General features: G+C 36.7%; 1 protein-coding gene across 4 annotated transcripts in view; it reads left to right on the top strand.

Moving 5' to 3' along the window:
* Positions 1-16,188, top strand: part of LOC127830957 (uncharacterized) — a 40,748-nt gene extending 24,560 nt beyond the window's left edge. For all 4 annotated transcript variants that reach the window (XM_052355908.1, XM_052355904.1, XM_052355906.1 and 1 more), the window contains exons 6-10: positions 3,304-3,460; positions 3,892-4,062; positions 5,563-5,691; positions 7,321-7,434; positions 8,864-16,188. In XM_052355908.1, coding sequence (XP_052211868.1) covers positions 3,304-3,460; positions 3,892-4,062; positions 5,563-5,691; positions 7,321-7,434; positions 8,864-9,168 — 876 coding nt within the window. In that variant the 3' untranslated portion in view covers positions 9,169-16,188. The remainder of the gene's footprint in view (positions 1-3,303; positions 3,461-3,891; positions 4,063-5,562; positions 5,692-7,320; positions 7,435-8,863) is intronic.
* Positions 16,189-17,572: the final 1,384 nt, after the last annotated feature.

The raw sequence follows: 17,572 nt of genomic DNA, 5'->3' as shown, positions 1-17,572 counted from the left end.
TTGATTTCAATGTCCTGCCCCCACCCCTTCCCCTTTGTTTTGCCATGTTCTTTTGTTCTTCACTTGACATGTTCAAAGTATAAAAACACTAATTTGTTTCTCCCAAATTTAAGCACCTTTCCTGCACTGTAATTTCCCCCCTATAATACTACCATTGCCCTCCTCTGTGTTCTGATGTGCGTTGTCCCTTTTATGTTCTACACTGCCATGTGTAATCATATTTTCAACTCTGACATGCCTTCCCAATGTTCTATTCTGCCATGTCCCCCTATGTGCTATTAACATCCCCGACCATGAATGTTTTGCGCTGTCATGTTCTCCCTTCTTCACTGCAATCCCCCTTCCACCCCCTACCCCATGTTCTACAGTCCAGGGCAGTGGTTTTTTCTGCATGGATCCCATTTACCTAGGGTTCATTTTTGTGATGCTTGTAAATTCGTAAAAAGATTGCATTGAGTGTGGGGTTTAGTCTGATTCTGTGGCATATTTCATAAGCGGCCAGAAAAATCAGATTTTGAAACCCATCTGCATATAACAGTGGCAGCAATCTTTGCAGATTGCACAAGTAGTATTTTTGTTAAAAGAAATGTGATTGGCTTTCGTTCCTCAATTCTTCCAGTCAAAATCGGTCTTTAAATTTGTGTATGCCCCCAGATCGAATGATCAGGGGTATATTGTTTTAGGCCTGTCTGTCTGTCATTCTGTGGAAAACTTTAACCTTGTTTAAACTTTTGCAATAATGAATAACTTTTGCAATATTGAAGATAGCAACTTTATATTTGGCATGCATGTGTATTTCATGGAGCTGCACATTTTGAGTGGTGAAAGGTCAAGGTCATCCTTCAGGGTCAAATATATGGCTTCAAATCAGCGTCCAAACTTTAACCTTGGTCATAAATTTTGCAATATTGAAGATAGCAACTTGATATTTGGCATGCATGTGTATCTCATTGAGCTGCACATTTTGAGTGGTGAAAAGTCAAGGTCATCCTTCAAGTTCAAAGTTCAAATATATGGCTTCAAAGAAGCCCAATAGGGGGCATTGTGTTACTGACAAACACATCTCTTGTTGGTTAATTCTTTGCTGATGGTTAAACAACGGCAAATAAACTCCTCAATGCTACAATGTAAAATATGCATTATTTGATTTGAGCTTTTTCCATGACCAAGCTGTGATTCAATACATCACTTTCCATGATTTGAAAGAAAGGGCCATGAATACCTTTCTTTTACCTATTTATTTTACCTAGATTGCATCAAAAGCTGAAGGTTTATTGAAACGCTCTTTAGTTAATTTCCTGGGCAAAACCAGTACTTGGTGTCATTGTGAAGAGATGTAAAGAACTCTTCCACAGTGTGAATCTATTCTGTGACCTTTGGATCACTAGGGGCACACCATATTCACTACGCCAAGGCAACCTGCAGAATAGATGGGACAAAATATATGAGGATTGATATCATACTAAAAACAAGTGCCGTAAAAAGCTCTTATTTGATCTTATTTGTTACATAATTATATTCATCTAATTTTCTACCAAAACATATTTAAATTGTACTTCATAAAGTATATGCATCTTGCACCTAACCATAAGAGGTTATTGTTTAACTAACATCATGTAACCTTTCTCGCAGGACCTCTGGTTTGTGCATGTGTAACCTGATTCATTTGAAAATGGCTTCGTTCTGAACAAAATTAATATTATCTAAATAATCAACGATTCTCATACAATCTTGGTGATTGTCATATCAGTGAAAAAATAATTGTTCTGCACGGCTATCTCCCCCTTTATTCTGAACTAACAAGTCCATCCCCTAAATTTTCAGCATTACCATGCCCCATCAATGTTGTACACTGACAAGCCACCCCCCTTATGTTATTTACTACCATGCCACTCCTACGTTATTTACTGCAGTGTCCTCCCTATGTTATTTACTGCCATGTTCCCCTTTGTTATTTACTGCCATGTTCCTCTATGTTATTTACTACCATAAACCTCCTTTTATTTTCTACCATGTTTTCACTATTTTCTTTATTGCCATGTAATGTATTTTCATGTCCTCCATATCTCCTTCACTGCCATTCCCCCAAAAATATTTACTGCCATGCCCTCCTATTTTCTACACTGCCATGTCCCCCTATATCCTGAAATGCAATGTTCCCCCTATTTCCTACACTGCCATGCCCCTCTATTTTATATACTGCCTTCTCCCCACCCCCTATGTCTTACACTGCCGTGTCCCTCCTATATTATGTACTGTCATGTCCCGCCTTCGCTATATACTGCCATGTCCCCCTATGTAATATACAGCCATAACCCTACTATGTTAGGAATTGCCATGTCCATCTTATGCTATTTACGGCCATGTTTCCCTATGTTGTGTACTACCATAATCCCCTAGCTATGTTAAATACTTCCATGTCCCCCTCTGTTATGTAATGCAATGTCCCCCCCCCCCCCTATATTATTTACTATCATGTTCCCCTTTGTTATGTACTGCCATGTTTTCCTTTGTTATGTATGGAAATGCCCCCCTCCCCACTTTCTTATTAACTGCCATGTCCCACTATGTTATTAAAGTAACAATCACGCTAAAAAAATATCGAATATTTTGTTAAATAAAGCTAACCCATACAAAAATCAATGTTCCTTTTAGCAAAATGCAAAATTTCAAAGTTAGATGTTGTCTGGTAGAATTGATTTAACAAGATACAAAATGCTCGTTTTTATTTTTTTGTGGCCCCACATAATTCCATTTATATCTCCCGTGATATATCCCAACATTTACGGGCGAACACGAGATTGGATACGGTAAGCGTCGGAAGCATGACGTAGCTTTCATGAATTATCATTCTGTGAAATCAAAATGAATTCTGGGTAACTGAAACATAACCAATGCGAAAATGGCTTGTATAAATTATGCAAATGAACGCAACCCGAATGAATCCGATCCTGACTAGAAAGCAAAAGTAGATTACATCGTGGAACGATATTTAGATATTTAGATGCTTAAAACTTGCTGAATGCTTGTAATATAACGTTTTTACATCAATGTTACTTGTTTTTAGGGTCTTCCTATTGTAATTAACCATTGTATGGTACTACTTGTTGTCAAATGTTTTTATATAGCATAATACAGAAGCCGTATGTATTGGTGAGCGTGATAGTGACTTTAACTGCAATGTCTCCCCTATGTTGTATACTGCATGTTCCCCTACATTATATACTGTCATTTTCCACGATGTTATATACTGCCATGTCTCCCCCTACATTATGTACTGCCATGTTCCCCTATATCCTCCAGGTGCTGATGGTTGTGAAGGTGGTGGCAGTGGCTCTCAGTGGCTCCATTTCCATCATCTCCAGTCTGGTGGACTCGGTGGTGGACCTGCTGTCAGGGATTATCATCTGGTGGACCTCCAAGGCAATCAAGAACAGAAATATATACGTGTACCCTGGCGGTATGTAGTAGGGATGTTTGCAATCACATGTGCATTGCTGTTTATTACACAATAGTCATCTTGTTTTGTTTTTGTTTGTTTTTCAATTGTTTTGCTTATGTAAGTGATTTCATACTAATATCTAGAAATAAAAAGATTAATGTTAAAGGGGAGCATACTTTTTTGTATTGTATTGATTATACGTCCCAACTGTGGGGAACATATTTTCCCCATTGTTAGTCCAGTTTAGTGATTATTCAACTCAAATTGAAATTGTTAACTTATCAAGCAAATTATCCATAGGAGCATCCATTGATCCCTTATATACTACATTTTATCTGTACCTGCGGAAACAGTTATAGATGCAAGCATTAAAAAGACAGCACATATTAATTGACATGTCAAGTCAAATATCATGTCTCTAATGTCAATGTGGTGTGTTTGGTTACCAGGTCGGTCGCGGTTGGAGCCCATAGCCATTGTGATACTGTCTGTGATCATGTCGCTAGCATCATTCCAGCTGATAGTGGAGTCCATACAGATCATAGCCGAGTTTGCACGAGGGAAGGGAAGTCTTCCCACCATGGACTTGCCCACCATCCTCATTGCCTCAGGCACAGTCGGTACGTGATTTTAATTTTGGGGAGGGTTTATATGGACACACAGTATCTCAGAAGGTTTAGTCCATGTATAAAATGATAATGTTGGATCTTGTCTTGTCTCTGGCATCTTGATGTGGGGGCAGCACCACACTCAAAACATTACTTGGATACAATGATAGCGTACGGTCAACCTCAATCCAGTCTTTTTCATAAATTTCATCTTGACTTTGACCTCATTTGGAATTAATTAAGGTTTGTGAGATGTTCATTAGATTTTATGGTTGCCGCTATCACAGACATGGTTGATTTTACTTTTTGGGCAATTAATATTTTATAAAACATCATTTACTTCAACTACAAATACAAACTTTGGTTACTTACATAATTTCTTCGGTGCAGTTTTAATATTTGTATAGAAAAAAGTTCAGATATGTAAGTAATGAAAAAGTTTATTATTGAGACTGAAATACTGATAACCTGATATCACATATACTGATATCACAAGCTGTTTAAGTTCTGTTTATTAGCTCACCTGAGCACAATGTGCTCATGGTGAGCTTTTGTGATTGCCTTTTATCTGTCATGCATTGTGCTGCGTCAACATTTGCCTTGTTGACACACTAGAGGCCACATTATTGTCCGATCATCATGAAACTTGGTCAGAAGATTTGTCCCAATGATATCTTGGAAGAGGTCGAAAATGGTTTTGGTTGCTTCAAAAACATGGCCACCAGGGGGCGGGGAATTTTTCCTTATATGGCTAAAGTAAAACCTTTTTATGCTCCCCCAAATTTTTTTGGGGGGAGCATATAGGCGCCGCTTAGTCTGTCTGTGCGTGTGTCCGTCCGTGCAAATTTTTGTTCGGGCTATTTCTCAGCAATTAATGACCGGAATTCAATTAAACTTTATGGAAAGCTTAACTACCAAGAGGAGATGTGCATATTATCAGCCGGTTCTGGTCGGATGATTTTTCAAAGAGTTATGGCCCTTTGAAATTTCCCATGAACTGTACATATAATGCAATTCTTGTCCCCCAAACTACTAGACATTTCCTTTTATCTGAATATATAGTGCAATATTGTGAAAAAAATCACTTTGGGGAGCATCACCTGTCTCCGACAGTTTCTTGTTAAAACTCGAGAGGCCACATTTATTGTCAGATGTTCATAAAACTTGGTCAGAAGATTTATCCCAATCATATCTTAGACGAGTTAGGAAATGGTTCTGGTTGGCTGAAAAACATTGCTGCCAGTGGGCAGGGAATTTTTCCTTATGTGGCTATAGTAAAAACTTGTTAACACTCTATAAGTCACATTTGTAGTTCAATCTTTATGAAACTTGGTCAGATTTTTGTTCAAAAATGGTTTCGGTCTTTAAGCACGTGCATTAAACCCAATTTTCCTAGGACGAGGTTCAATTTAGTCTCTTCCATGCTGTGGCTTTGGCATGTCATGATGGTGGAATACAGTGTGCTGGCATTCACCTGTCAAGATGGTAGGATGCAGTGTTTGTGTGTTTCAGCCTCCAAGCTGGTGCTGTTCCTGCTGTGTTTCTGCCTGGGCAGAGGAAGTAGCTCCATACGCGCCCTGGCACAGGACCATCGCAACGATGTCCTCTCAAACATTGTGGCTGTCATCTGCGGATACTTTGGTATATTAACAGTACCTAAACATCAACAATTCCTGTTTGATATTGACTACGAACAGTTTTTTGTCCAAGGTCGTTAAGGTAATTTATTGGATTATGTACTCATGTGCATTTATTTTCCTTTGAAATATGAACCTGTCATTTTTCAACTGTACTAAATCCCTGAATAAGGCAGCATTTAGCAGTTAAACTGTCTATTTGTGTGTCGTGCTCTCCGGATGTCTGTCCAAAAATTCCAATCTCAGCCATATCTTTGCGGATAATTGATTGATTAATTAAAGTAACTGGCACTAGATGTAAACCATGTAGAGTGTAGCTTTTGTTTTCCTACCTTAAAGGTCAAGGTCACTCTTTTAGTTCAAAGGTCAATTGAGGCCATAAGACAGCTTGTCCAGAATGAAACTTTGTCATGAAACCTCATGCAATAAAAAAAATATACTGAAATGACCACCATTATTTGAAAATCATGTGTATCACCACTCTCCTTTCCTCAGACGTCACACTTAAAGATCGAATGTCGAATTCAGCAATAAAACAGCATGTTCGTTTCTGGATTTAGGTAATTTGGTACATTATACAAATTATAATGCCCCCTATCGATTAAGTTGGCATTCATTGGTTTGTAACCTGTCTTTATGTCGGCCAGTCGGTAGACCATTTATTTCCACATGTATGACAAAAACATTCAAATGTATAATGGTTAATTGGGATGAGAGAAAGATGTCTATTAATTTTGAGGTCAAGAGTTCAAAAAAACTTGTTCCAGAGGATTTACTAAACAATAAATGAATTTTAATTGCTTACTGACATCATTAATAAGTAATGCATGTTTGGGTGGGGGTGGGGCATTAATGTTTGACAAACATCTCTTGTGTATAATCAGATTACTGTGATGTTACTGAGATACTATTGAAAATGGCAAAGCGTCAAAACTAACAAACAAACAGTACATTGTATATTGTTTCCTGTGTGCTTGTGTATTTGCAGGTTCCCTTGAGTTCATAGTGGTTCTTGTGTATTTGCAGGTTCCCGTTAGTTCATAGCGGTTCTTGTGTATTTGCAGGTTCCTGTGAGTTCATAGTGGTGCTTGTGTATTTGCAGGTTCCTGTGAGTTCATAGCGCTGCTTGTGTATTTGCAGGTTCCAGTGAGTTCATAGCAGTGCTTGTGTATTTGTAGGTTCTCGTGAGTTCATAGCGGTGTTTGTGTATTTGCAGGTTCCCATGAGTTCATAGCGGTTCTTGTGTATTTGCAGGTTCCAGTGAGTTCATAGAGGTGCTTGTGTATTTGTAGGTTGCCGCGAGTTCATAGCGGTGCTTGTGTATTTGTAGGTTGCCGTGATTTCATAGCGGTGCTTGTGTATTTGTAGATTCCCGTGAGTTCATAGCGGTGCTTGTGTATTTGCAGGCTCCTGTGAGTTCATAGCGGGGCTTGTGTATTTGTAGATTCCCGTGAGTTCATAGCGGTGCTTGTGTATTTGCAGGCTCCTGTGAGTTCATAGCGGTGCTTGTGTTTTTCATGTTCCCGTGAGTTCATAGTGGGGTTTGTGTATTTGTAGGTTCCTGTGAGTTCATATTGGTACTTGTGTATTTGCAGGCTCCTGTGAGTTAATATCAGTGCTTGTGTATTTGCAGGTTCCCGTGAGTTCATATCCGTGGTGTCAGAGGACAACGTGAAGTATGTGGATCCCCTTGGAGCAATACTCATCTCTGTCTACATCCTCGTCAACTGGTGGAGGACCGGATATGGTAATCACTTACTGCTAACACTGCTCTCGCTTTGTTTATCACTGATTAATTGGCTTAGGGTGTCCCATTTGTCCATTTGATACAGAATTTCCAACTCTTGAATTATGGCAATTTTGCACCATGTTGATTTCGGCTTTCTTTTCTTGTTTGTCTGATTGTTACTAGCATTAATAGATGTTTATAGATATCATAACTCAGCTAAATAAATCAGTGAAATTTCCTTAATATACCACATATTGGGTTGTGTAAAGATTTAGGTGTAAAGCTAAGTATATACCACATATAGGGTTGTGTAAAGATTTAGGTGTAAAGCTAAGTATATACCACATATAGGGTTGTGTAAAGATTTAGGTGTAAAGCTAAGTATATACCACATATAGGGTTGTGTAAAGATTTAGGTGTAAAGCTAAGTATATACCACATATAGGGTTGTGTAAAGATTTAGGTGTAAAGCTAAGTATATACCACAAATAGGGTTGTGTAAAGATTTAGGTGTCAAGCTAAGTATATACCACAAATAGGGTTGTGTAAAGATTTAGGTGTCAAGCTAAGTATATACCACAAATAGGGTTGTGTAAAGATTTAGGTGTAAAGCTAAGTATATACCACAAATAGGGTTGTGTAAAGATTTAGGTGTCAAGCTAAGTATATGCGGCTCTTGAGCTTTCTTCTCAAAATTCATTTATTTGTAGGATGAAACTAGTTTAATGTTTGCTGTTACATGTTTCCTTACATTCTTTCTACGATTGTGCATTAATTTTCTTAAGCCAATTACTATACTTATGTGTGGGATCTGTTTTGCCATAGTATGATTTTTAGCTCAGCTGTTTTCCGAGGAAACCCGAGGTATTGTCGTAGCCAGCTCGTCATCCGACGTCCGCGTTGTGCTGAAAACCTTTACATTGGCTCTAAAATCAAAGTGTTTCCACCTACAACTTTGAAACTTCATATGTAGATGCACCTTGATGAGTTCTACATGCCACACCCATTTTGGGCTTACTAGGTCAAAGGTCAAGGTAACTGTGACCTCTAAAAATAAAATTTCTGACAAGCTTTCATTTATCCGGCATTGTAAACTGCACCCGCAGCCCAGCGTTGGCACCCGTTATGCGTGCTCTTTTTTCTAAAATATATTCCTAGTTATATTTTTCTAATATTTCATGTTTAATAACCATGTTGTTCTGTGATGCGGTTCACAGTTTGTGCTTGTCTTTGGAGTTTTCTCCCTTCATTCATACTTATTTATGTTCTTTTTAAGTATATCATTTATAAATTAATTGTGTGTAACTTTTAGGTCAAGATGTACATAATTTGCGTCATAGCTGACTAATTTATCTTTACATCGTAAGTATATCATTTATGACTGAGATTTTGAGGTCATCAATCAATAATTGATCACTGCATTATTAATTTAATGGATGTATTGCAGAACAGATCAAGATGCTGACTGGCCACACTGCAGACCCGAACTTCCTGAGCAAGATCACGTGGATCTGCCTGAACCACCACCGTGAGATCATATACATCGACACGGTGCGCGCCTTCCACTACGGCAACAACTTCCTGGTGGAGGTGGACATCGTGTTGCCCGAGGAAATGTCCCTCAAGATGGCGCACAACATCGGCGAGGCCCTGCAGCAGAAGCTGGAGAAGTTTGAGAGGGTGGAGAGGGCCTTTGTGCACCTGGACTACGAGATTGAACACAATCCAAACGAGGAGCACAAGGTCGTGTAAATCGGGCTGCCAGAGGAAAGCACCTGGTATTGGTTCATGTGTATGGGTGCTACCAGAAGAAGGCACCTGGTCTTGGTTCATGTGTATGGGTGCTACCAGAGGAAGGCACCTGGTCTTGGTTCATTTGTATGGGTGCTACCAGAGGATGGGACCTAGTATTGGTTGAAGTCTATACAGTGGTCAGGGGATGTGCATAAAACCCCTGTGCACGTTTTTACCTGTAGAGACAGTTTGACAATTTGGATCTGAAATTTTTATTAATCACTTTTTTTTAGGACAGTTAATGGACTTGCAATCTGTAAGACAGAAACTCTGCCAAAAAAATTGAAATGTCTGACAGATGTTTGTGTGTTGTCAGACACGATACCTGACAAGAAATTTGAAAAAGTCTCATGTAAACAAATGTGTTTGTTTGACAAATATTCTAAATGTCTGATGAGATTTCTACCTAATCAGACAATATTTCGTTACAGATTCTTCAGAAGTTTTACAGAGTCAATGAATTTGTGGCTGTATATTTTGTATACTGTTATGGTTGTACAACATAATTATGTTGATATTTATTATAATATTAATATGTTCTGGGTATTCAACCACAAGGATCACTAGCCATGGTCAGAAGATCAACTTTCGCTAATAATTTACTTTCCAATCCTTAAACAATTGCATGCTGGGAAATTTGTCGTCTGCTAAAATGTCGTCTGCTAAATTTTTAAAATTTTCTTCATTTTTTTCAAAGAATACTATCAGAATAGCAAACAGTTTGGATCCTGATGAGACGCCACGTTCTGTGGCGTCTCATCTGGATCCAAACTGTTTGCACAGGCCTTCAAAATTCGGTTCCTGCACTGAAAGGGTTAAACAATATGTATGTAATGGTAAATTCTACAGGACCTGAACAATTAATTTTACTAACCTAAAGTTAAAAAATGCTTATAATTTTTAAAACGATTATATAAGATTGTATCACATGTTTATATGCCCCAAAACGGGTGAGCATATTAAAGCTGCATGGTCCTTCAGTCTGAGTTCTGGAACGAATTTCTCTGATAATCATTTCTGTCCTTGATAGGCATCTTTTAGTCCTTCCGTCCGTCCTTTTGCCGGTCTCACTTTGTGTCGCCATGACATCTCAGACACTAGTGATCCAAATTTGATGAAACTTGATATGGAGCTTCAGTGTAAGGTCCACATAAGTGTCCTTGTCAGGTTAAATTATTGCCGTTGGATTTTTTAAAATATAAAATATAAAATGCCTAGCTAGGGAGGGCACAGGGTTCAATCCCCACTGTGGGAGCGTTCTTTAGTTCTCCCACAAAGACACCAAGTACTGGTTCAATGCCCAGTAAACAGACTCGATAAGGTCTACTTAAAGTATTTTAAATGCAGTTGAGCTAAAATAAAAAGGTTTGAACTAAATTACTTATTGATTATTATGCTGGTTTTTCGCTTCCGTGTGAGATCTCTGACACTTATGATCTGAATTTGGTGATGCACATCCATGTCAGGTCATTTTGGCAAAGGATTTTTCAAAACGTTATTGCCTTTTGATTATCAAACTGCTATATCTGTCACACTGTTTATGTCATTGTGTGATCTCAGTTACTAATGATCCAAATTTGATGAAACACAGTACGCAGCATCCTTATAGGGTGGACATTTGTATCATTGCCAGGTTGTTGCGTTCAAATATTTTTCAGGATGTTATTTCCCTGTGAAGTATTCTATAATATGCTTCTCTACGTTTCCTCGCGATATTCCAGACACTTAAGATTAATATTTGATACAACATGATGTGCAGGATCTCTACAAATGATTGAATATTTTCCTTTCCCTCCACTGCTTTAATTTTTAGCTTGGCTGTTTTCGGAGAAAACCCAAGGTAGCAATGTTGTGTTGTGTCGTCCGCGTCGTGCTAAAACCTTAACATTTTGTGAAGGTTTTGAACATTGGCTCTAAAACAAAGTGCTTCCATCTACAACTTTGAAACTTTATATGTAGATGCACCTTGATGAGTTCTATATGCCACACTCATTTTTGGGTCACTAGGTCAAAGGTCAAGGTCACTGTGACCTAAAGAAAAAGTAAAAAAAAAATCTGAAAGCTTTTATTTATTCAAAACTGCACCCGCAGCCGAGCGTTGGCACCTGTAATGCGGTGTTCTTGTAAAGGGAGTTATTGCCCCTGAATAATAATGCCTTTCCGCCTTTAATCTTGGACTTTAATGATCCAAATTGTATGATACATTATATGCTGCATCCCTATTGGAAGCACATGGAACTCCGAATAATTAGTAAAACAGTTATAGACATTGAGTTTAATAGTATGACATTTTATATGAATTTTATGATTCTGTGTCAGATCAAAGGGACTTATGATATGAATTTGATGAAATTCATAAAGAGCATCCCTTCAAAGCGGAGATATTCATATGGTCATAATGTTTTGTGTTAAGTTTGTGCTAGTCGCTGTTTCACTCTGCAGTTGTTCTTATTGATAATTTCTATCTTAAATTTTTCCAATTTGAAAGTTGCATTCTTAAATTCTGTAGATTTTGCCTCAATGGCTATTCAGTTTGCCTTAAAAAAGATTGATGTTTATATTATATTGTTTTCTAGTTGTGAAACTTGTCATAGAATTCTGCTAAGTTGTTTTATCAATATCTGCTCTGTTATTGTTGTTGTTGTCTATGTTTTACACAGTTTTGGTCCTGTTTTTAGCACACCTATGCACATGGTTAGCTTTTGCGATCACCTTTTGTCCATATTGCATACACTTTATTTAAACTACTGTATTTCTAATAGCTTGGCAGAATTAAACAAACTTAACAAGAATGAACCTTAGTTGGCCCGTTTTCAAATTGTTTAACCCATTTATGCCTAACGTCTAGAAAATAGGCCTTGGCAAACAGCGTAAACCCAGCTGTTCGCTTAAAGTAATTTCTGTAAGAAATATTCTAAATATAAAAATAAATATACTAAACATCCCTTATTTTGGAAATAAATTGATCCAATTTAGAAGTATGGGAGAGTCCACTAGGCATATATGGGTTAAATCAATCAAGTCGGCTGCATTAGTAGGTCACCAGAAATAAAAAAGGGTTTATAGATTAAAACTTAAACAATCTATGAAATCGTTGTGTCAAGGGTTTAATATTTGGAGTGCGACATCATATAGTGGTCTTCTACAAAGTTTGTTCAAATCATGCCTCAGTGGCCAAATGTTTTTTATATACTATTTTTATACACAACTAGAAATCTCTCCAACAACAAGGCCAAGAGAACTCATTGTTCAAATGAGCAATCATGGCCTTCTTGTTGTTTGTTATTGTGAATCTCATTCTGCTTTTAGAAAACTTCATTATCCCCCGCCATAGGCGGAGAGTTATTGTTTTGGCGTTGTCCGTCCGTCTTTTCGTGCTTCTGCGCGTCCGGCACTTTTGTGTCCGGAGCCATATCTTGGAAATGCTTTGGCGGATTTCATTGAAACATGGTATGAGTATATATATATTGATAAGAGGATGATGCATGCAAATTGGCATTATACCCCATCTGTTAATAACGGAGTTATGGCCCTTTGTATCTTGAAAAAAATGCTTTTTTGAGTGTCAAATATAACACTTTTTTGTCCAGAATATATTGGCGGGGGATATCAATTCAATGAATTTGCTTGTTTACATTTTGCAATCGTACTGTATTTTCATGCTATCATCCTGTTCTGTTATGTTACTTTTGTTCTTGGAAGCATGAGAACCATTCCAAAAATCATATCATTCTTTAAGGTCAAGCACAAGCTTTAAAATACTTGCAGTCAATATACTGCCTTTTATTTTATGCTTTCCTGTGGTTTAAAAAGAAATATCATTGAATTAAAACTGATAATTCATTGTTTCAAACAATATAAAATTAAAAGTGAAAAGTATCGCTAATTTTCATTGTTATACTGTGAAATGATGTTGTTTTATTTTATGCTTTCCTGTGGTTTATAGAGAAATATATACTGGTACTGTAGTATACAACAGCTTTCATAATCTTGTGCTTACCGGTAACATACTATACCCGCTTGATGGTGATGGTTGCTGTGGATTTTAATGTTAGAAGCATAATTATGTATTTGTATTACTTTGTTTACACTTGTATCATGTTTTGTACATGTTCTTGAAACAAATGTTTTTGCTCCTTAAACTTTCAATTATACATACTTAGAAAATTAACTGAATATGTGTCAGATCCTGAAGTACATATAATTTATAAGTACACAAAGGGATACTTGTAATATACATATTTATTGAACAAATTTAACACATGCACTCATACAAGATAAACATGTGGTTCAAATGTATATTCAAAAGGCACTATTGTTGATTTGAGGTGTTGACTCATTTTTGTCATTTAAAAGAAACACTCGTGCCTTGTTTATGTGTCTTGTTCTGTGAAAGCTGGTCATAATGCATGTTCGTAAAGTGTCGTCCCAGATAAGCCTGTGCACAGGCTAATCAAGGACGACACTTTCCGCCTAAACTTGATTTTGTGTAAGGAGGGACTTCCTTTAAACTAAAAATACCATTAAAGCGGAAAGTGTTGTCCCTGATTAGCCTGTGCGGACTGCACAGGCTAATCTGGGACGGCACTTTACGCACATGAATTATGCCTAGTTTTGTCAGAACAAGACACATATGTATGAGGCATTTGTTTTTATTTTCCTTTTATAAGGAGCCATGATTTGGGAAAAGGGAGCTTAATTCATGTGTGTAAAGTCTGCATAGGCTAATCAGGAAGGACCCTTTCTGATTTTATGGTATTTTTGTTTAAAGGAAGTCTCTTCTTAGCTATCATCCAGGTCTACTTTCAAGTGTCATCCATGATTAACCTGTGCGTACTGCATTCATTAAACCCTGTTTTCGGAAGCAGGGCTCAAATATATTCATGCATGCAGCTATTTTAGTATCTCATTTAGTAACTTAATTTCCGTGATCTGCCGTGGCCATGAGTTTTTATAGTAGTATATGTGATTTTTATTCCCCCGGTAGGGTGGCCTATAGCAGTTGAACTGTCCGTCAGTCAGTATGTGTGTGTGTCAGTCTGTCAGTCCATCCGGAAAAAAACTTTAATGTTGGCCATAACTTTTGCATTATTGAAGATAGAAACTTGATATTTGGCATTCATGTGTATTTCATGAAGCTGCACATTTTGAGTGGTGGAAGATCAAGGTCAAGGTCATCCATCAAGGTCAAATGTCTAATATATGGCGTCTCTCCGTCCGTCCAAAACTTTAACATAGGCTATAACTTTTTCACTATTGAAGATAGCAACTTGATATTTGGCATGCATGTGTATCTCATGGAGCTGAACATTTTGAGTGGTGAAAGGTGAAGGTGAAGGTCATCCTTCAAGGTCAAATGTCAAATATATGGCGTCTGTCCGTCCGAAAACTTTAACATTGGCCATAACTTTTTCAATATTGAAGATAGTAACTTGATATTTGACATGCATGTGTATCTCATGAAGCTTCACATTTTGAGTGGTGGAACTTTAAGGTCAAGGTCAGCCTTCAAGGTCAAAGGTCAACAAAAATAAATAAATAATAATTTCAAAGCGGCGTTCTCATGAAGCTGCACATTTTGAGTGGTGGAAGTTCAAGGTCAAGGTCATCCTTCACGGTCAAAGGTAAAAAAATAATTATTTCAAAGCGGCGCAATAGGGGGCATTGTGTTTCTGACGAACACATCTCTTGTTTATGCTTACTTATACATGATTAGCACTCATGCAGAACACAAATATTAGTGCAATTATATTGATTTTATTTTCTATTTATTTTAATACATGTGTAATGTAGCAAAAGTGTGTTAAGTTTTGTTGTGGGGTGTTATTTCTGTTCAAAAGAGTAATGTGTTTTTATGCTGGAGTTTTTTCTGTATTTTGCCACCATTCTTTGGAAAATAGACAGTAGATGACTTGTTACAACATTAACAGAATAGACAGTATATGACTTGTTACAACATTAACAGAATAGACAGTATATGACTTGCTACAACATTAACAGAATAGACAGTATATGACTTGTTACAACATTAACAGAATAGACAGTATATGACTTGCTACAACATTTATACAACAGACAGTGGACAAATGGTCACAAAATTCATGTTATGGGCAGGAGAAAACTGTTTACAACATTCATAGAATCTCAATCACTTTATTGCCAATCTTATTTATAAACTTCTATGAGTTGGTAGTAAAACAAACCCACTAGACATGTGCTACTTTTTAATTCTGTGGAAAGTTTGACTGTTCCCTGGTGGGATTGATATGGGTGTTCACAGAACTCTCAATTATGTCAATTGTATTTTATATTTTTATATTTTAGTGACCAAATAGATACTTGCTTTAAAACATATTTACAAAGAAGGATTGGAGTTTTTTGTATGGTTATTCCCTGAAAGATGCTTATATGCATGCTTACGATATCATGAAATTTATGTTAAATGTATTTCTTACAGTTAATGATTTTAAGCCATGTTCATAAATGTTTATTTCTTGATTACAGCTATTGATGGATATATGTTTTATTTTACAAATATGTTGTTTCACTCTGAAATTATTATTCAACTGAACAAAAACACCATACCTTTTAAGTGTTTGAGCACTCTACAAATGTTTTACATTCCGGTTTCAGGTGAACAATTTAAACAAAATTTAAAAAAAAGTATTGTTATTTGACTATTTCAGATGATATATCATATGAAATTGTTGTTATGTACCCACAAACAAACTTTGAAAGGGGGTGTCGCCATGTTGGAACAACTTTGTCAAATGAGTATGCAGGGGTATAAAGTATCTACAATTATATTGTTATTTTATCATGTTTTTGATGTTATTAAAAATATATGTATAGAAGTCGACATTTATATTATTTAGTATAAGCATGTACCTGTTGAAATATGAAACTATGGCAGCCAAAGATCTGCAATGCCTATTTATGAACCTTGTGCCAGTGTTGAATAAAATAATATTATAATTCCACATTTTTGTTGTTACTTCACATTAATGAATTCATTTCTTAGTGTGATAACATTGGTAGGTAAACAGTGGTTTACATTAAACAATCTATTAAGGAGGGTTGTTCATGCTGAACATTTGTAATCCCCCGCCATAGGCGGAGGGTTATTGTTTTGGCGTTGTCCGTCCGTCTTTCCGTCCGTCTGGAGCCATATCTTGGAAGTGCTTTGGCTGATTTCATTAAAACTTGGTATGAGTATATATATATGGATAAGAGGATGATGCACGCCAAATGGCATTGTACATAATCTGTTAATAACAGAGATATGGCCCTTTGTATCTTGAAAAAATGCTTTTTTTGTGTGTCCGGAGCGATATCTTGAAAGTGCTCTGGCCGATTTCATTGAAACTTGGTATGAGCATATATGTGGATATAGAGGATATTTGTTGGATTCGGTGGATTATCGATTTTAATTCACGAGTGATCATAGAAAATAATATTTTCACGAGTGGCACAGCCACGAGTAAAAATATACATTTTATATGATCACGAGTGAATTAAAATCGATAATCCACCGAACCCAACAAATTTTCTTTTTATTTTATGCTTTATTTCACAGTTTATATACATTGTTAAAGAGTTTAACTAAAGAATTACGTTGGGAAAATGACGTCATTTCGTCCAAAAAATGACGTCATTTAAAATAAACAGTGAAAATTATCGATAATTTTCACTGATAATTTTCATTGTTTGAAACAGTGAAATTATCAGTTTTAATTCACTGATATTTCTCTATAAACCACCGGAAAGTATAAAATAAAAGAGGATGATGCACCCCAAATGGCATTGTACACCATCTGTTAATAACAGAGTTATGGCCCTTTGTATCTTGAAAAAATGCTTTTTTGAGTGTCAAATATAACACATTTGTGTCCAGAAGCGTATTGGCGGGGATATCATTTCAACGAATTTGCTTGTTTGTAAAAGGTTTGCACAAAACCCTTTGTACAGTTTAATTGCATTGTTGACATCCGATGTTGTGAGATGTGGCATCTATATTTGGAACAATCCTGTGAAAGGGTTGTGATGTGTGGCAGCTATATTTGGAACATTCTTGTGAAAGGGTTTTTAAATCTTATATAATTATCTGTTTCGAAGTTTAAGATTTCAATAGTTGCAATATAACCATGTAAAGAGGTTTTTCCTAAAAAGTGCCTATCAACCTTGCAGCAATTAATTATTATCAAAGAATCAAAAATTATTTTGGTAGAGGGTCAACTCAGCAGCGTCCTTGTGAAAACTATTTTGAAATCCAGCAACCGCTTTCTTTAATAAAGATTTTCAAATTTTTCCTTTTTAGCTCAAATGAGCACATAGTGTTCAAGGTAAGCTCAAATGATCACCC

This window comes from Dreissena polymorpha, chromosome 5, assembly GCF_020536995.1.
Source record: "Dreissena polymorpha isolate Duluth1 chromosome 5, UMN_Dpol_1.0, whole genome shotgun sequence".
Taxonomy (NCBI): Eukaryota; Metazoa; Mollusca; class Bivalvia; order Myida; family Dreissenidae; genus Dreissena; species Dreissena polymorpha.
This window is presented reverse-complemented; position numbering and strand designations above follow the sequence as displayed.